The sequence below is a fragment of the Palaemon carinicauda genome, chromosome 5 (assembly GCF_036898095.1).
Source record: "Palaemon carinicauda isolate YSFRI2023 chromosome 5, ASM3689809v2, whole genome shotgun sequence".
In the NCBI taxonomy this organism is placed as follows: Eukaryota; Metazoa; Arthropoda; class Malacostraca; order Decapoda; family Palaemonidae; genus Palaemon; species Palaemon carinicauda.
Window position 1 is genome coordinate 141,063,736 of NC_090729.1, and position 21,548 is coordinate 141,085,283.

The 21,548-nt window shown below is 39.6% G+C and overlaps 1 protein-coding gene across 1 annotated transcript in view; it reads left to right on the forward strand.

The window, feature by feature from the left end:
* The window catches only part of BBS8 (tetratricopeptide repeat protein 8), a 359,101-nt gene that overhangs the window by 305,123 nt on the left and 32,430 nt on the right, over positions 1 to 21,548 (forward strand). The window contains exon 8 of the mRNA XM_068373116.1: positions 8,116 to 8,287. Coding sequence (XP_068229217.1) covers positions 8,116 to 8,287 — 172 coding nt within the window. The remainder of the gene's footprint in view (positions 1 to 8,115; positions 8,288 to 21,548) is intronic.

A 21,548-nucleotide genomic window follows, 5' to 3' on the forward strand; every position in this document is an offset into this window, starting at 1 on the left:
TACCTTCAAAGGTTGGTGACCCCCCTAAGGGTTCTCCTCCCTTGCTGCCTTAGCAGCCGCTTAATTTCTGGTATCAGCTTCCTCCTCTTAGGCTATATATGTCTCTCCATGGAGTCTAGGCTCCTCTGCTTGGTCGGAATCTCCCTGGCTTGAGTGGGTACCATTTGGCCATACTTTTCAGACCTAACGGCTTGATAACTACTAGCTCTAGCTGTCACTTTAAGCTGGTCGGCTGCATCTATATCCTTCCCTCCCCATCTGAGCAACATTATCCTCTAAAGTTGATTGTTTGGATACCTCCTAGTTGTCAAGATTTTCATTGAATTTGCAAATTTGTAGCATCCTGGCTGTTTTAAAGGGCTCTTATTATTTACAATAGGCAAAATCCATTATCCCTAATCTATTGTTGACAACTAGGCAAGTAGCAAACTTCTCTACCAGCTGCCTACTATTGGTCTGTACCTTTCCTCTTACCTTTAGGACTTGTTTCCTATGGGATCGTCCACTAGTTGTCGACTTAGCAATGCCATTGCCACGTTGTGTCAATATACCTACCAGGTGAAGAAAGGTTGGTCCTTAAGTCCACAGTAGCCAGAAATATCTGCCGCCTCAGGTACAGCTGCTGCCACCTTAGGTAGAATGGTATCTGATTTTGCCACCTTTGGTTGTCTGATCAACCGATTTTAGGGGAAACAGTGTTCTATTTGTATGAATCTTTTCTTCCCCTATTCTACAACACTTTAGGAATTCATATCAAATTCTGAACTGTTTGACATGAACTTCCATTGTAATGTAGCATTAGCCGTAGCTAGTAGTAGGTAGAATTTTTGTTATCATATTTGAAAAAAAAAAATATAATTTTTTTCAGTGTGAAGATATAAAAATTTTTTGGTGTGTCAGTAAAATATTCATTGAAAATTTTCTATCTTTACAGGTTGCTGACGACATGGAGTGTACAACAGTAACCTGCACCAGGGGGTCAAGTTGCCTTGCAGCCACAAGACCTGCAGGAAACATGCAGACTGCCATGTTTCCAAAAATTCTTTTGCTATCTGGGAACCTACCAACTGCAGTATATGCAAGGACCTTATCCATAATGAATTCCACACTTCCAGCGTATCTCAGGATGAGAAAGCGTGAGGCCAGAAGACCATTAGGCATTGGGTGAGGGGATTTCAAAAGAGCTTTCAACAAGTTGCCCCTTGTCTTCTTTCAATAGAAATGAAGGATCTCCTATTCCCCAAGGCTGATGTGACTGCAGTGTACAGTCACCAGATACCAACGGTTCAACTTCCATCGATACAACTGGATGAGGCACATCATCATGAAGTCCGAGACGCACTTCAGGAAATGAACTTGGGTACCAACAACATGTCAACAACCTCCTCCGTTCTGTCTGAAAGAGAGGGCTTTACTTTCGGATGCCTCACTTGACAGTCGGCAGGTAAGTACTGTTCCTAGTACTTCATCTTTTCATTCTCCTATTCCTGTATCTGCTACACGTGCCTCTATTTCGACTCCTCTTCCAACTCCGAATGCTCCCTTGTTCCCTGAACATTTGTAATTTATGGCATCCATGAAGGCATTCGTGAAGAAATTTCATACTGAGCATAAAAGAGCGCAAGTGTCCTTAGAGGCGAAGATTAGGGCACTTCAATAGGCACCTAAGTCCAAGGCTCCACCAGCATCAAGTCTTCCAGACTGTTTGGCAAAGAACCCTTGGCGTTATGCAGAACATATGGTTCTAAGCTAGGAATACCTTCACATTGGAGAAGGCATGGGTTCTAAACCAGTTTCAGATTTAGAGTTCTATCCCTCTATCAAGAATTATCCTTACTGTTACGTAAGCTGATTTCTGAGGCGTCCATCAGAGATGATACGATCCTTAAGGAAGCGATCATCTTGGACTACAGTAAGGCTCAAACCCTATTGGTGAAGAAGCTCAAGACAGCTGAGTTTACCGACACTTAGCTTTTTGCTTTTGGCAGGAAGCAGGCAACATTTGTAGCCCTAAAAGATACTGTTTTTACTTTTGCCTCAAAGGGTTTAGAGGCTGTTAAAAAGGCAGTAATGGAAGGTAAGCCTCTGCCAGTGCTAGAGGAATGCAAACCTGTTTCGCTGGCCCTCCCTTATGACTCTGATAGTTGGAAAGATGTCCAACACACCGTCACAGTTGGAAAACTGGGTAGGGACATCTTAGGCAAGTAGTTTAATAAGAAACTGCCCACAATTCCAGAATTGCTACTAAAGGCACAATGGGAGGCCAAAAAAAGACTGGCAGCTTCTTTGTCATACCAATCTTATCTTGAGATGTTGATTGGGAGCTACTTGAAGTCTGACCTCTTCCCAGTTCTGGCGAAAACCCATTTGGCTACCTTCCATAGGGATCTGCATACATTCTTTTTAGCCAGGAGAGACTGTAGAGAGCACATCTTAGCAGCGGCAACTGTTAGGTATGAGCCAAAAAAGTTTATCAACTCGAACATCTGGGGGAAAGATCTGTTTTCCAAAAAAAAGTAGTAAAAGAAGTCATGCACAGGGCAGCTCAAGAGATCAAGAGCCTTATGCAGAAATTGGGTATGTCCTTAAATGGAAATTCACCCCAAAAAAAGAACCTCAACCTAAAGGAGACCCTTTAATGGCAAGAAAACTTTTCCTGCTGCGACAGCCATGGTTGCCACCATTCCCCAGACGGTGTACACGGTACCCCAGCAGTATGTGACACAGTCCTCGGCATTCAATCCCGTCTACAAACGGACCACTACAACATTTCACCCTATTGGAGCTCAAGGGAAGCAAGTGGAAAGGGAAAGTCTGGAAGAGGTGGCCAATCTAGGGGCCGAGGAAAGAGAGGCAAGTCACATAAAGGAGCAGGTCCTTCAAAACAACAGTGAGGAGTTTCCGGTAGGGGGACGACTCTGTCACTTCAAGATCAATGGAAATTCGATCCTTGGGCACACAGCAGTCTCTAAAGGACTACGCTGGAAATGGAGACAGAAACCACCACAGTTCAAGAGGTTCTTCCAACCCACAACCCCATTCTTGGAGGAATGTGTGCAGGATCTTCTCCGGAAGGAAGTTATCCATTGCCTAAGGTCCATGAACTTTCAAGGACGGCTGTTCTGCATTCCAAAGAAAGATTCGAACACTCTTCGAACTGTTCTGGACTTGTCTCCTCTAAACAAATTCATTCAGAACAACAAGTTCCAGATGCTAACTATCTCGCAAATACGGACCCTACTACTCCAGGGGGCCCACACTGTCTCCATAGATCTTATTATCATTATTATTATTATTATTATTATTACTAGCTAAGCTACAACCCTAGTTGGAAAAGCAAGAGGCTATAAGCCTACGGGCTCCAAAAGGAAAAAATAGCCCAGTGAGGAAAGGAAATAAATAAATGATATAAGAAGTAATGAAAATTAAAATAAAATATTTTAAAAACATTAGCAACATTAAATCAGATATTTGATTTATAAACTATAAAAGGACTTATGCAAGCCTGCTCAACATAAAAACATTTGCTGCAAGTTTGAACTTTTGAAGTTCTACTGATTCAACTACTTACCGGCACTTATTGGCATCTTCCGATAGGTCAGCACTTCTCCCCCTACCTTGGTTTCAGAATCGCAAGAACGGCCTAAGTATTCAAAGCTATGCCCTTTGGACTCAGAATAGCTCCAAGGATTTTCACAAAACTAGTCGAGACCATTGTTCAACAACTCAGGAACAAATGTCTTCAAGTGATGGTATACCTCGACGACTGGTTGGTTTATGCTGCAACCAAGTCAGAATGTCTTCTAGCAGCTCTGGAAGTTATGAAATTTCTACAATCCCTGGGCTTCCAAATCAACCTTGAGAATTCCAGGCTATCTCCAGTTCAAGAATTCCAGTGGCTAGGCCTGCACTGGAACCTGCAGTCTCATATCCTCTCTCTACCACCAGGCAAGAGGAAGTAATCAGCAAGTTTAGTCAGGTGTTTACTTTAGTCGAAGACAATTACCAGACGTCATCAGGAAAGGGTCTTGGGCTCGCTACAATTTGCAGCGGTTACAAATCCAATCTTAAAAGCAAGACTCAAGGATGCCAACAGAGTTTGGAGAGGACAGGCATCAAATGCTCGGAGAGATCTTTGCCACAAGACCCCGGCTTTACTGTGCAAACAACTCAAGCCACGGTCCACTGCCAAGAGCTTGTCGACACACGTCCCTCATCAGTTTCCTCCTCTGTCAGTGACAATCCACATGGACACCTCGTAGCAGGGTTAGGGGGTCATACCCCTACCAAGAAGATACATAGTCAGTGGTCAGTCGCATTTCAAAAATTCCATATCAACATTCTGGAAGCCATAGCAGTGTTCGTTTCTCTGTAGAGACTGAACCCGAAGAAAAAATCACACATGAAATTAGTTCTTGACAGCAAGACAATAGTCCACTGCATCAACAGACAGGGCTCCAGGTCTCCATAGATCAACCATGTAATTTTGGCCATTCTCACTTTGTCAGAGAGAAGAAGCTGGCTTCTCTCGGTGGTTCACTTAGAAGGGGTTTGCAATGTGATGATGAATGCCCTGTTAAGATTCAAGCCTCTAGAAACAGAATGGTCTCTGGATGAAAAATCATTTTGTTTCATTCTGGAGAGTCCCAGAACTGCAAGTAGATATCTTTGTGAAGAGCTTTAACAATAAGCTTCCCCGGTATGTAGCACCAAATTTAGATCCGTAAGCAGCAGAGATAGAAGCGATGTCTTCTGAAGGTACTAGACAAACTACGAACCTTCAAGGGGACAGCAGCATTAGTGGCCACAAATTGGCCCAAGAGCAATTGTTATCCTCTTGTTCTGAAACTCAAACCTCACCAGATCCCCCTGCTGACACCAATACTGACCCAGGATCTTCAGCTGAAGACTGTCTTCGCTTCCGCCTGGATAACGAAAAACCATCAGCTCATGATTATCTCGTCCTAACTGCTAAAAGAAAATTTGGAGTTTCGAAGGAAAGTGTTGATTTTATAGAAGAGTACAAGTTCGCTACTACAAAAAGGCAATGCTTGTCTTCTTGAAAGAAGTGGGTGGAGTTTGCTAAGGAACATAGGCCCTCTTTGATTACAATGGACTTCTGTCTAGCATTCTTTATTTTTTTACATGAAAAAAACTACAACTATTTCCTCATGTAAATCGGCCCTAACCAAACCTATTGCTAATGCTTTCGATATAGAACTTAACAGCGAACTATTCAATAAGATCCCGAAGGCTTGTGGTAAATTGAAACCAAATGCTCCTCCCAAATCCATCTCATGGTCGTTGGACAAATCTTGCACTTAAGACTCCTCAATAGATAACTACTCTGCTTCTTTTAGGGATCTTTCTCAAAAATCGATCTTTTACCTAGCTATTGCTTCTGGTACTAGAGTCAGCGAGATTGTGACACTATCAAGGGATGATGGCCACAACGAATTCACGGAATCTGGAGAAGTTAGTTTATAGCCAGATCCAGCATTCCTGGCTAAAAATGAATTCCTCACAAAACGTTGGGGGCCCTGGAAGATCGTTCCACTAAAGGAGGACCCTTTTCTGTGCCCTGTTGAATGCCTTAAAGCTTACCTGTCAAAGAGCGAGGCCTTTAAAGGCAGACAACTTTTTAAAGGGGAAACAACAGGATCTGATCTCTCTTTGAAACAGCTAAGGTTCAACCTCGCCTGTTTTATCTGAAGGGCTGACTCAGATAGTATGCCATCGGGTCATGATACTAGGAAAGTAGCCTCTTCCTTAAACTTTATTCAAAATATGTCCTTCGAAGGCTTATATCTTACACAGGATGGAAATCTTCAAGAGTGTTTCTCAAAAATTACTTGCGACAATTGAATGAGATTGAACGCTGTTGTAGCTGCTGGTAGTGTGATTAAACTAGCTTCTTAGTGTTGTGCATGGTCTCTTATGGACTGAATAATATGGGACTTTTACAGTTTGCATTATGCAGGCTGAATATTCTTCTAATTTGCAGTGTGTGATAAACTATGTTTAAAATGAAGAGTCAAAGGTGATATTCTTTTCTTTATCATATGGAATGATGTTACTAGGGTAGACATCTCTTATTTTAAGCACAAAAAAAATAAATATTGTTGCACCAATTCTTGTTACATTTATGTGCTTCTGGAAATAATAAAAGATTATACTTCTTTTTGCATTTCCTTAATATGGACATACTGTTCCTAAATAAAAAGTAGCGTACCTCTATTTTTAAACCCCCTTTTTACTAACTATTGCTCTGTCAATACATGTTCACGGAAAGATACTTTCTCACAGTGAGTGCGGCTGTGATGATCACTTTCAGGTTCCGATACAGTTTACAAACTTGCATAGCCCATTCATAGCCATGGACTGTTGTCCCAAATAACTATATTTGGAAGTGTAAACAAATGATCGTAAGACACATTATTCATAGACGGATTTCCATTCTTCTATGATTAGTGAAGTGACTAAAGAGCACGTATGTTGTTAAAACTCTAAACTGCCACAACTGAGAATTTTAATTCTCTGGTACGCTTCCACTAGGACGACATGGCTCGAGCTCAAAAAACAAATTTTGACATAGGAAAAATCTATTTTTGGGTGACATAGCCACGTTGTCCTGATGGACCCGCCCGTTACTTTTCATCCCCTTCCAATTCTCAATGTGAGGCCACGCATCATACGATGGCTGCTGCTGGAATGGCAAACCAGCGAACAAGTTTACAGTAACACACTGGGATCGGAGTTTTAACGGCTCTCCCACTTATCCAATTCTATCCCAATCCTTCGAGACAAGGTTAACTATTCGGGGAAGGATAGCCGTGGTTGTTTTAAACACGTCCCTGTTACATGCACGTAAAATTCTCTGGTATATCACTCGCAGGAAATATTCCTAGTAGAAGCTGCTGAGAGGAACTTCCATCAGGATGGCATGGCTATCTCCCCCAAAAATAGATTTTTCCTATGTCAAAATCCTCACATATATATATATATATATACATATATATATATATATATATATGTATATATATATATGTATATATATATATATATATACATATATATATATATGTATATATATATATATATATATATATATATATATATATATATATATATATATACAGTATATATACACTCTATATATTAAAAGGATTGTACAATAATATTATATTAGTAGATGAAGAGAGAATGTTAAATATGTTTAGGTTCAGGTAATGGACTTATCAACTGCTATTTGATTTATCTTCTATGCATAATAGTCAGTCGTTTCTTTCCATTAAAAGTATTTATCATAAAAATACATGATATTTTTGCTTGTATGCCTTGTTGTGGATGATTGGTAACGTCTCTGCCTGGTGATTGCCAGATGGGTGTTAGAGTCCCGCTCAGACTCGTTAGTGCTTTTAGTGTCTACAACCTTACCATTCTTGTGAGCTAAGGTTGGGGGTTTTGGGGGAGCCTATAAGTCTATCTGTTGAGTCATCAGCAGCCTTTGCCTGGCCCTCCCTGGTCCTAGCTTGGGTGGAGAGGGGGCTTGGGCACTGACCGTATGATATATAGTCAGTCTCTAGGGCATTTCATTGTCCCTTGCCTCTGCCATTCATGAGCGACTTTTAAACCTTTAAACCGATAAAAAATACCTATATTTCTTTTATATTCTTCATTAGGGTTTTTCAAAACAAATAGATTACTATTTGGGTCATGTATGTCATATTGATAATAATTCAGAACAAAACCGTTTTTTGTAACTGCATGGAGAACAATTAAGGACAACCTTTCCCATTAGGGGTATTAATCCCGGTCGAGGACAAGGAGCTTCAGTCGAGCCAAGGATCGTTTAACTTTAAGTGTATGGCCTGACAGACTAAAATTTTCTGCCACGTTTAAGACAAAATGTTTTGTTTCATTGTTGTGAGAAGCTATAAAATGTTTTGTATATTGTTTATTGGCTTCATATACCATAATATACAACGGGAGTGGGAACCGATAGAGTATAGTAATCATGTTGCAAGCTCTAGTGTATTCATGGGAGTCATTATAGATTTTAAGGATTAATAGTCTCTCTGTAGTAGCCATAAACAATTTTATTTTTATTTTCAGGCGGCTTCTTCAGATGGGTATATACAATTGTGAAATTTTTAACAACTTAGGACTATGCTGTTTTTATGCTCAACAATATGACATGACACTAACCTGCTTTGAGAGAGCTTTGAGTTTAGCATCAGATGAAAGTGTTGCAGATGTCTGGTACAATCTTGGTCACATAGCATTGGTAAGTACCGCAGTAATTTTGAAAAAAAATTGAATGAAATTTATTATTTCATTACTTAACCATTTTTTATTGTACTACAAGCTTCGAAATAACATTATTAGTGGTTTTGCATGACAAGCCCGCCTATGTCTTAATGACTACTAGTGCCACCGTGCGCTGCTAGATTCTGGTTCCATGTTTGTTGTGATGCACTTTGCTTTGTCCCTACTATATGTGAGGAATAGGGTGGGATTGAATAAGCATTGTAATATTATAACTGATTTTATCTCAGAAATTATTTTGTATGTATGTCAGTTATTGTAGTCTTACCTAGTGTTCATTGTGCTGATTCTTACAGTGACAGTAAGGTGGATTGTGGTAATTATTTAGGGATAGATATAAAGCCTCTTCCCCTAGAATAAGGAAAAATTAGCAAAATACTATACTTCATAGTAGTCATGCTCAAGAATAAAACCCCAACAATGCTTGCCCTGAAGTAATCTGAAGACAGTGGAGAACTCGTAGCTTCTCATCTATCCACAATACTTGAGAAGTTTTTTTTTTCAAAATAGACAAGAATTGGAAAGACAAAGACAATTCTAGTCATTTGGAAAATTACACTACAAATGAAAGACCACCATCACCCTAAACCTAAAATGAGAACTAGTTAAGGGAAAACCTAACGAGGTAAAGATTCTAACCTAGTCACACTAAGTACCTAAATGCTTGCTCTAATATGCCCTCCATCACAACAAGGTGACCTAAAGAACGACATGAGTTATACACAACTAGAACTTTAGTTAAAAGGAAGAAAAGACTGACTTACACCCCTATTGTTCTGCACTCATTACTTTTCCAAGAAGCAATTTTTCATTAACCCTTCTGTAATGGAAATCTTTCAGTAATGTATACCCCTTACAGTATGTTGAAATAATTGAAAGTGTATATGAAGTTTTTGTAAAAGTTTCGTAGCCGGTGTCAGTTGTCATATTCAGACACGGAATTTGAGTCTTCTGCTACAAGACATGTCCACAAAGTGTTTTGTTTTATATGTTTTAAGAAACCATGTACTTGTATATTTCTTTTTCCTATGTAAGTTAACTATAATGACTGTACCCCAAATCCCTAGTACAGTAATATTAATTCTGCATAATAAAATTGATTTACACGAAAGATAAACTAAATTGGGTATGTTTTCATATACTCATTTGCTATAAAGTCTCTCTCTCTCTCTCTCTCTCTCTCTCTCTCTCTCTCTCTCTCTCTCTCTCTCTCTCTCTCTCTCTCTCTCAATAAGAATTTGTCTCCTCAACCCTAATGTTAACTACATCTCCATTTATAAATGATTTGAAAGTCACATTCATTGGCATTGGGTGGTAAAATAGTATCACCTTTAATTCCTTTACCACCTACAAATCATTGTCAATAGGGACATAACTTTCACCACCACCAGTAAAGGGAAATGGCCTTCCAACATGTGATCACATCCTTCGACCGCCACTTGATGAACAGTTAGAGTCAGTGGTCTGCTGCCACTTCTTTCTTGTCTGAATCTGGCTTGATTAGATTCAGAGTATTAGTGAACTTACTCTTGGGCTCAATTAAGGAAGGTCTACATTTAGAATACCCTTTTATCATGAGTATACTGGAGAGTCCCCATTTCATTCGAACCATGAAAAGATTCTGATGCATCTAGTGCCCATTTGGTTATTAAAGAAGATCCCTACTTTCAAATACTCTCTGAGGAAGATCTTTTAGTGGAAGCCAGAGGTCTGTGAACCACTTTCTTTAAGGCAAGAATGGTGCATCTAGAGCTATTCTTCCATTATTCGACCATCTAAGTTTGTTGACCATGATTCTGTTCATGGCAAATAGAGGGATTCCATAAGAGTCTAGGTGTGAATAGTCTTATAGCATGGCATTTCCCACTTCTTCCACAACTGTTGATATATTTGAGGAGGAAGAGACCATTCAATTGGTCTGAGTTAATTGCTCTCAGCCAACTGTTGTGACAACACATTCCTCTTTCCACTGAAAATTTGTAAATTAGTACCAATATATTTGATCCATATGATACACAAACCTTCATCCTTTGCATAGGCGAATGATAACACTGAAACTAGAATATGGCAATTGAAAATTATAAGGTGTCAACAACCAGCTATTGATTACTAGTCCAGTTGCAGGGGAAGCATCTGCTTGCTCACTGAAAAACCATTTTGATTCTAGTTGCCAATGAGGACAGACGTTCTCACTGGCTGGGAATCTTGGCAGACATTTTATCACTTCTTTTCCTGTATGTTTTCTGAGCATGCCGACAGACCTGCAGCACGTTTATGAGTACAAGAGATATGGACATCATCAGCATTGTTCTGCCTGCAGAGGACACTCCTGCAGTCAAGTTTCCCCTTGTGAAGAGTTTCAGGACTGGTCGCCCTCCCAATAGAAGACGTATGGTAGGAGGAGGAAGAAGTCGAAATGGGATTTTTCAGCCATGGGGTCATTCTTGAAGTTGAAGGAGGCACAGCCCCCTTCTTCCAACCTCAGTACTCTTCTCTCCAACACTTCTACTTTGATCTTCCATGGTCAATAAGAGAAGAGTGGTAACCCTTTACCTTTGGAGCAAGCCTCACAAAGAGCCTTCTTTTCAGATGGATGATGCCTTATGTGTGTTGTAGCTTTCCTTTGGGTTAGCAGGTTCACCTTTTGAGGAACAGTTGAAGCTTGCCCTTATCTCCAGACAGACACCAGCAACGCAACACCCAGGCCCAGCTTTGAAGGATATTGGCCTTCAATGTCTATGAAGAACTCTGCACAAGTCTCCGGTCCACCTTTGGAAGCCGCTAGAGTATTGAGTCTCTCAGGCCCACTTCCCGAGAGAACCGCCCTTCAGTTCATGCCTCTCCGGAGTGAGTATCTAAAAAGCGAGTGCCTGACCCTCACTACTGACGAAGGAGTTCTCCTGCAGAGCACATTTCTTCATAGTGTGCTCATAGGTTTGTTCCTCAACCTCTGCCAGATCCTGCTTCCTTGGAGGAGGATCGTAGATGCTCCTCCCAATAGGCAGTCTACATTGTCCAGACCAGGAGAAGTCTCGCCAGCGCCTGCCCTGACCCAACGTGCTTCCTCCTTCCAAAAATGTGTCATTTTCAGATGCCTCACCCAGATACTCCTCTTCCAGGTGCTCTTCATCCAAATGACAGACTCCCGCGTGCACCTCACCCAGACGCACCTCATCCAAGTGCTCCTCAACGTAACAAGAGACTACTGAGAGCTCCTCTCCCAGAAGTGCCTCACTCAAATGCGCCTCATCCATACTTGCCTCATCCAGACATACCTCACCCAAGCGCTCCTCATCCATCCGAGCTTTGACTTTGCCTCACCCAGATACTCCTTTTCCAGGTGCACTTCATCCATACGACAGACTCCTGCGTGCACCTCACCCAGACGCACCTCATCCAAGTGCTCCTCAACCCAACAAGAGACTCTTGAGAGTTCCTCTCCCAGAAGTGCCTCACCCAAATTTGCCTCATCCATACTTACCTCATCCAGACATGCCCCACCCAAGCGCTCCTCATCGAGATGAGCTTTGCCTTTGCGCACTTCTTGCAGACAAACTTTGACATCAAGCACCTCCAAGAAGTGCCCGTCTTCCAAACATGTATCACCATCGTGCACCTTGACACAGTATTCGCCTAGACGCGCTATTTCACGCTTCCCTCTTGGACGCAATTCTCCTGACTATTCATAAGTTTCTGTTCAGCAACCAATCTTGTCATTGGAGGTACTCTTTTTCAACACAAGAACATCCATAAGTGTACATGGACTTCACCATGTGGCAAATATAAAAATAAAATAGATCACATTGCCATTAATAAAGAGAGAAGGAGGACTCTGAGAAATGTAAGAAGCTATAAAGGTGCAGATATTGGTAGTGATCACCAGCTCCTCATTGCCACACTGAAAGATAGATATATAGAATACTTAGGTTTGATACAACAATTAAGCTTTTAGAAGAAGAACACAGAGAAACATTTGCAGTTGAACGTAGAAATCGATTTGCAGTCTTAGAGACTTTAAGAGACAAAGAACAGACAATTAATGAAGAATGGTGTGACATTAAGAACATATATCACTCAGTTGATAGTGAAGTCTTGGGACACGGAGTAACAAGGAGAAAGTCATGGATATCAAATGATACTTGGGATACTAGAGAAAGGAGACAAAGACAGAAATTGATTGTTGAAAGCTTTTGAGGAAGTAATGAAAATTACAAGGTAGAGCATGTTGAGTATTCCATATTGATAGTGAGGTCAAAAGAAAAGCTAGGAATGACTGGAGAGAATATTTAGACTGTAAAGCAGATGAGGCTGACAAAGCTACGAACTCAGGAAGTGGCTATGGTTTAAGAATTGCTCATAGAATTATTAATGAAATCTCTATTGGGGCAAAGAAAAGAAGCCTATACTCATCAATAAGAGAGATGAATCTGTTATAACAACAGAAGATGAAGAAAGACAATGTTGGATGGAACACTTTAGTGAGATTATGAATAGGAGATACGAAGGGAATAATTTGAGTGATATACCTGAAGCTGATGAAGACCTTGATGTGCCCATGAATGAATTCAATGTGTTTGAAGTTGAAGCTATCCTCAAAACACTAGAGATAGAAAGCCCCGGGATACGATGGAATAACTTCTGAGATGACACTGGCCGAAAATGAAGTGACTCCCAGAGTACTTACAAGATTATTTTGTAGAATGTGGCATGAAGAGGCAAAACCTGATGAATAGGAGTTGGGAGTGTTGGTGAAAATACAAAAAAGGAGACCTGACTGATTGCAATAATTACAAGGGCATAACACTTACGTCAGTTGTTATGAAAATATATAGTATGCTTATTCTAAAGAGACTGGAGAGAAAGATTGATGAAAAGCTGAGATAAACAAGCAGTATTTAGAAAAGGTAGAAGTTGCACTGACCAAATTTTCATGTTGTACAGCAATGCGTAGAATATAGAAATCCACTTTTGATGGCATTTGTGGACTACGAAAAAGCCACAATTTTATGGGGAGTCCTGTGTTTTCATGGAATTCCTCTTTGATATGTAAATTTAATTAAGTCTATTCATGAGCATAGCAAGTGCAAAGTTAATGTTAATGGAGTCTTATCAAATGAATTTCCAGTAAACAGCGGAGTACTCCAAGGAAATGTGTTGTTACCTATGTTGTTTATCATCCTCATGGATTTTATAATGCGTAGAACAGTTGGAGATGGTGGAGAAGGATTGGACTGGATTGGTGATAGGAATTTAGCAGACCTAGAGTATGCTAATGATGCTGTTATTGTTAGCAGAACACCACAGGATTTTCAATGCTTGCTTGCCAGAATGCATGAAATTTCACACCCGCTGTTGAGCTAATGATTAATAGAAAAAAAAGAGATGATGAGAACGGAGTATGCAATGGAAGATGAAATATCATTGGAAGGAGAAAGGATTAATGAGGTAGAATCATTTAATTATTTAAGAACTATGATCTTCAATACAAGGTCTTTAGAATTAGAGTTTAATGAAAGATTGAAAAAAGCAAACCAGACAATGGCTATGTTTAGTAAAATTTGGAAATCAAATCGTCTGAAATTATATATAAAAATCAGACTATATATCAGTCTAGTGGGATCGGCGTTACTCTATGGATATGAGTCATGGTATGACAATGAGACAATCTCCAATAGATTTAATAGATTTGAGAACAAAGCCCTCAGAAGGATATTGGGAGTTGAATGGCAGGACAGGATTAGAAAATAAACTATAAGGGAGATTACTTGTGTGCCATATGTGGATGAGGTCATGATGAGGGGTAGATGGAGATGGTTTGGGCATGCTCTTCGCACTCCCCAAGAGAGTTTAGTTCACTAAACGTTTAGCTGGACTCCACAGGGCCCTAGAAGAGTTGGAAGACCCAGACCTTCATGGCTGAGGACTATGAAGCACGAAGTAGGAGATGATGAATGGAGAAGTATTGAATTAAAAGCTTAAGATAGAGACGACTGGCGAAATCTAACCGAGGCCCTTTGCGTCAATAGGCGTAGGTGGAGATGATGACTACAAACCTAAGTCATGTAATTTATATGTTCTGTCTCATCCACTCCTCAAGTCTTGGCCATGAGAAAGTGATGCAAATCAGCTGACTCAACCACTCCTATCCAGCATGAGTGGGATGCTGGCAACTATACAATGTTACCAGAATCCCATGATCAAGGGTCTAAACCCATTTAGATGACTCAGGTTTATGTAGCTAGTAAAAAGACAAAGGATTTTTAAAATTTTTAGTTTTCATTGTGAAGGGGCCCACTTTTCAAAGTCACAACAGAGCCCTCAATATTAAATTGAACAAGTAATCATTAAAACAGCAAATAATGAACATTCACCATTTGGTAATGATAGTGTCCAAGGATCGACTAGTTCAAGCATTTTGTCCATTTCATGCAATTCAATTTCTTGTTCCAAAACTGTCCATACTTCTGAAACTCCTAATTTACAAAATAAGGACCAATCCACCTCCTCTGCATCAAATCACTCTTATTATTATTATTATTATTATTATTATTATTATTATTATTATTATTATTAAGCTACAACCCTAGTTGGAAAAGCAGGAGGCTATAAGCCCAGGGGCCCCAACAGGGAAAAAAACCCAGTGAGGAAAGGAAACAAGGGAAAATGAAATATTTCAAAAGCAGTAACAACATTTAAATAAATATTTCCTAAATAAACTATAGATACTTTAACAAAATAAGAGGAAGATAAATTAGATAGAATAGTGTGTCCGAGTGTACCCTCAAGCAAGAAATCTCTAACCCAAGAGAGTGGAAGACCATGGTACAGAGGCTATGACACTACCCAAGACTAGAGAACAATGGTTTGATTTTGGAGTGTCCTTCTCCTAGAAGAGCTGCTTACCATAGCTAAAGAGTCTCTTCTACCCTTACCAAAAGGAGAGTAGCCACTGAACAATTGCAGTGCAGTAGTTAACCCCCTGGGTGAAGAAGAATTGTTTGATAATCACTGTGTTGTCAGTTGTATGAGGACAGAGGAGAATATGTAAAGAATAGGCCAGGCTATTCGGTGTATGTGTAGGCAAAGGGAAAGAACCGTAACCAGAGAAAAGGATTCAATGTAGTACTGTTTGGCCAATCAAAGGACCCTATAACTCTCCAGCGGTAGTATCTCAACGGGAAACCATTTTATTCTAGTACTTCTGTCATTACTCCTAAATATTCATCTAAACACATTTACAGAACCAATAGAGTAACTGAATATGCTTAAAGCTGTGGAATTCATTTTTTTATTTTTTTTACTGTATATAAGCAAGGAGCTCAGATTCCTGTACACAGCAGTTTTGCACTCTAACAGCTTCTGATACCTCCAGGGGTATAGGGAAATAATGAAGACTGTCTTAGTCAGCCTGAAGAGCTTACTTCTTAGTCAACGTGAAGAACTTTCTCCAAAATTAATTATAATGGAATATTCGTTGGCTGATGAGCCAAATCAAACCGTACATAAACAAAATTATACATAGAATTGGTAACATGATTGATAACTTTGTCAAGAACAAAAATGAAAACCAGTAGGGTAAATTAGAACTCTACATTGCTAATTGTATGTGTGTTGACAATCTGATGAAGAAGCAGGCAACGGTCACTTTTCATCTTGAAAATTTTATAGAAAAACTCCATAATCCAAATGACATGAAGCAAATAATAACCAAAATAAACATTGAGAAATTATATCCAAAGAATCCAAACCCAGTCCAGAAAAGAAACATGGCAGAAATAATGCTCTGCCCAGTGTAAATCCATCTCCATTGCCCTAATGTTCAGTCTATGTGTAGTCCAGTGGAATATTAACTGACTTAAACTTTTTTTGCATCTAGGGGAAATTCAAAGATCATTGAAAAATTATAACCCTATTGCCCTATGCCTGCAGAATACTAACATTATTATCCCTTCAATAGGAAATTGCAATGTAGTATCTCGCTTGGTTCCTGTAGGTAAGACTAGGGACTGTGATCTACATTCGCAACAAAGTAACTTACAATACTATAATATTTAACGCTTCGGTTTCAATTATCTGAATAATATGAATAATAACTCATTTAATATTTATGATATACACAATCAACCTTCATACCATTATGATTTAACCAAAGAATTCACAGATAAGCAAGATTTCCTATAGATTGGAGATTTCAATGCCTACAATCCCCTCTGGGACACTAATTGTGTTACTGTTCATAAAAAAGATTCCAAGGTTGAAAAAATATTGAATGATCCTAATATCTGTATATTAAACATTTGTTCCATGATTTTCTTAATAGTAATTGCTATTATCTAATAGCAATTACTATTCAAAAACTCATGGAAGATATTTTTTAATGCATAATTTTATTTAGAATAAACAGTTCTCAATAATTAGAAGCTGGGGTAATTAGTCGAATAATACATTGATAGCGGATTTATTATCTAAATTATTTGACATAAATGAGCATTGACTTTCATGGAATGAGTTTCTTCAATCACATAATTACTTGATCTATGAACATCTCGTTTTAATTTCAAGTTACTTTGGCTCTCGTAATTTCCCACAAGTTGTAAATAATAATGAGCATTTTACTGATAATCATCTTCGATCAATAAAAGAATACTTTGTCTCAAGTTTCAACTTTGACTTATTAACTGAACATTAAAACATTAATTTCAATCAAGTCAAGCAAGAGGAAGGGGGTACACATAGTAATTACTGCACATTACAGACATTATGCAAATGAATATGAAATAGAATCACAGTGGCGTTTGGGCGTAGTGGGAGCCCAGCGACGACGAGGGCTCATGACCATGGCTTGCGCCCAACTTTCCCTCACCCTGCTTCCAAGGGTGAGTTTTTAAGGCACCTCTCTCTATAAAGATTAGGAGCTCCCTCCAGAAGATAGACGGTAGCCGTTCTTACTTGACATCTCCTGCAATCAAGGTTGAACCACATAGGAATAGAATACCTCAGTGCTTATCCGACCTCCCTCATGCTTTTACGTGGAGAGTAAACGAATAGCAACAGTTTCCATTCTACATGCATGGCGCCCGTCACAGTTTGCATTCAACATGTATGGCACCAGTCGTTTACAAACAAACTGTTTCCCAGGCTCGAGGTGCCTGTACCACAGGTAACAAACCGTGTGACCTGGTTATTAACGATTTACGTATCATTATATTAAACATTTGTATTACTGTGACAACAGACTTAACTCTTTGTTCCAACAATATTGTTGATAGGTTTGAATGGAATGTCCTAGAAGACCTTCATATCGCCGGCCATTTTCCTATTTTGATATCCATTTTAAGACATACACCAGGTCCTCTTATTTAACTTTATAATACTTATAAAGCTATATTTACTCAAAAGAATCCAAAATAGTAAACATATAGAATCTTCAATAAATATGGAAACCTAAACTTACCCCAATTTGGTTTACATATTACCAGGTTCTTTAACAGATTTTCAAGGATTCTTTTCTGTTCCTTTCATTCAATAAATCGAGAAATTGCGTTGTGTTTAAATCATTTTTTGACCAGGAATAGAATATTCATATTTATTACTAACCTTAACTATTCATTGTAAAATTTCCTATCCGTCAACCCGAAATATAGTCTTATTTTACAAATGTCTGCTAGTAACGATATCTAACGTGCATGCATGCCCTTCAATATCACTAACATCACAAAACAGTTATAAAATTTTGACATAGCTTAATCCATGATGGTAAGAACTCCTCTCTTGGGTGTGTTAATTCCTTCCCTCCCCTGAGATACTGCAGGGTAACTATGACCCTCACAGTCACGAACATGAGCCGGTACTAACTCAATTCCGAGTCAAATCACTCAAAGACGACTGAGGATCTACGCAGGCGCGACCCGCATTCGTCAAAAACAAACTACTCGTTAACGATTCCTTAGAGTCAAACAACTATTGAAAGTATTTTACTCTTCAAAAAACTTCGACAAAAAGATATATTATATTATTACAAACAATTCAATACAACAATTATAATTTTCTACGCATCTCACACTGCATAATGTTTATAATATTTCCCTTACAAAATAAAAGATAAATGACTGCTTACTGGTCTTTATAAATGCACTATCGTGATTCCATCGTGAGTCACGATAAAAGCTGACTGGGATACATTTAAGTTTTACACGGGTCAAGTGCTTCCCTTTAACTATTCACAAGATCATGATGAAGCAAATGATTTCTTTGTAAACTCATCATACAAGCACCTGACAAATCTATGCCTCTAGACTAATCCCTGACCAGTAAAATATTCGGTCCATTGATGGTGATATACACTAACCCTGTTAATAAACGTAATGCACGCAACTGGAAAAAAATTAGAAGCATCAAAAAACGTATTTAAGAATTGGAGCACTGGTCCCCTAAAGATAGAAATGCAGTTAACAAACTTGTTGATATAGCCATAGAAATTAGAGTATTAAAACTGCATTTTAATAAGATTTATGCTAAATTTCGAAAAGGAGTAATAAAACTGGATAATTTTATGTCAAAAATATTTGTCTAGAGTATCAGAAATACTTCAATGCAGAAGGGGTTGCAGAAATTTCGAAAAATTAATGGCTCCTATAGCGTACCTGCAAGGCATGCATTAATGCACAATGGATCACTCGTTCATGATACACATGCAATATCAAATATTATTGGCTGTAATATTGAAAACATAAGCAGTATTATTAATTTGGATGACCACTTTTGATCCATCAAAAGAAGAAAAGAAGCTGTTACATTCAGTGTTGATTTTGTTGAAGATATCTACTACAATTAAAAATTTACTGAAGAGGAGCTGAAATTTGCATAATCAAATTTTAGTTCAACGACCCCTGTTGAAGATAATGTAGATTTTTATATCATGAGAAATATAGCCCCTTCGGCCAAGTCCTATTTATTAGAGTTTTATAATCATCATTGGACCAAACGTCTATTTCCAAAGGTATTGAAACATGCAATATTAATACCAATAGCTAAGTCAGGAAAAGATCCAAGTAATCCAAACAATTATAGACCAATTTTACTGACTAGTTTTTTTTGTAAATTACTGGTAAAAATGTGAATTATACAGTAGACTGAATTGATGTTTGCATTGTAGTAAGATTTCATCCCCTTCGCAATTTTGGCTCACAGGCAGAATGATCTGCTTTTGACTCTTCTTTATACTTGGAAAATTGTATACGTAAAGGTTTTTAATGAAATAGAATTACTGTAGCCATATCTTTTGACATTCAGAAGGCATACAATACTACTTGGAGACATTCAATACTAAAATCATTACATCATTTTGTTTTTTGAGGACACCTTCCTATTTTTATTAGAAATTTTATCGGTAGAAGAACGTTCCAAACTTGAATAGAGAATTTTTAAATATTAAACTTAGCCGGTGAATATATAAATAGCTGACGTCTCCGACGGCCCGACAGATTCCAAAAACTCACGAGCGATCGCCATGAAGGTTGCAAGTGTGCCCACCAGCGCCGACTATCGGCCAGATACCGCATATACTTCTCAACCACTTCAGTTCTTCTCTGTCGGTGTCACCGACAACATTGGTTCCGCTCGCTCTAGACCTCGAGTTTTCTACCGAATTAGTGAAGTACTTTGTTTTGGTTGTTTTATTGGCTTTCGCTGTGTTGGTGTGTTTCTTCTATAAAACTCTTGAAACCTTTTTTGCTTTTGTTTTTTGTTAATGAACTTGCCTTTACTTTGGATTTTCTCTGGTTGTTCATAATGGCTGACCCTTCTCCTGTATATCGCAAATGTGCGAGAGATTGTAACAAACGTCTTCCGAAGGCCTCTATCGACCCTCATACTGTTTGTTCTAATTGCCGGGGTAAATCCTGCCAATTAGGAGATCGGTGTGAGGAGTGCGTGGTTTTGTCGGAATTCGAGTGGTTAGAGTATGAAAAGTATACTCGTAAGCTCGAAAGAGATAGGGTGAGGAGAAGCTCATCTAGATCTTTAGAATTTTCCTCCTCCCATGCCCCTGAACCTAATCCTTCCCCTGTGGTGGTAGTTTCTGAACCCCCTATTAGCACTCATGAACCTTCAATGCGCGATATGTTTTTAGCGATTCAAGCATTAGGTGAAAAGGTTGAAACCTTAGCCTCGGACAGGAACCAGCTTATGTCCGATGTTAAGTTGTTAAATTGTCAAAGTGCTAAAGTAGAAAATCAAAGTGGTAAAGTTGAAAGTGTGCAAAATGTGTTTAGTGTTGCGACCGAGGGTTCGTCTGTTCGTGCTTGTCGCTCCCCTAGTCCGAGACCTCTTTCAGGCTCCCCTGCACCAGGGAGAAGGAATGTCGTAGGACTTAAGGGAGCGAGAGGTGTAAACCGAAGTACAGACGTTCCCTCTTTGGTATCAGACGTTTCTCATCAAGAACGTCCTTACCATAAGACGGGGGAGACTAAGTTCTCCTTGTCTTCCGACGACTTGTCGCATAAGAAACCTTGGCGTAAGGTTTCTAGACCCTTAAAGCGCAAGTCAGTCCCTTCAGGACAGGTCCAGCGTCCTGGCTGTAGCCATTGGGGCAGCTCTGACCACTTGCAGTCATCGGATGGCTGTTCGCCTGTTAAGCGAAAACGTAACACGGAGTCCGAGGGTCTCGGTAGGTGCGATGATTTGCATGCACAGACGTTACCGACGTCACGGCCCGTTCCGACTCCCGTTGACCCGAAGTGGGTTGTCCTGCGGGACATGCAGTCTAAACTTTCCTCCTTAATGGAAGATTACGAGCATGAACAGGTTCGCAATGATCCTTTGCTTGCGGTTCGCCAGTACGATAAGCGTGACTCTGGCCTTCAGCCGCCTAAACGAGTGTTTTCTCGTCCTTATGATGTTAGCGCTAACGTTTCTAGTGCTTTTAAACGCGATTCTGATCGTGTTCCTCGTCATTCACGTCAGTCACGTGACGTGGAACCCCCTTTGCGGCAGTCTCGAACTGACGTTCAGCAGCTGTCACCGCAGCCCCGCTCTGACGTTCGTCGACCGACTCCGTTGCCCCGACGTGACGTTGAACGTCTGTCACCGCAGTCGGAGGTTGTTTTTCCTGCTCACACCCTGCAGTCAATGCAGTCTCGACGTGATGTCGAACGACAATCAACTCAGGCTGTTGTTGTTTGTCAGTCACAAGACTTTCAGTCTTTGCAGCCGCGGCGTGA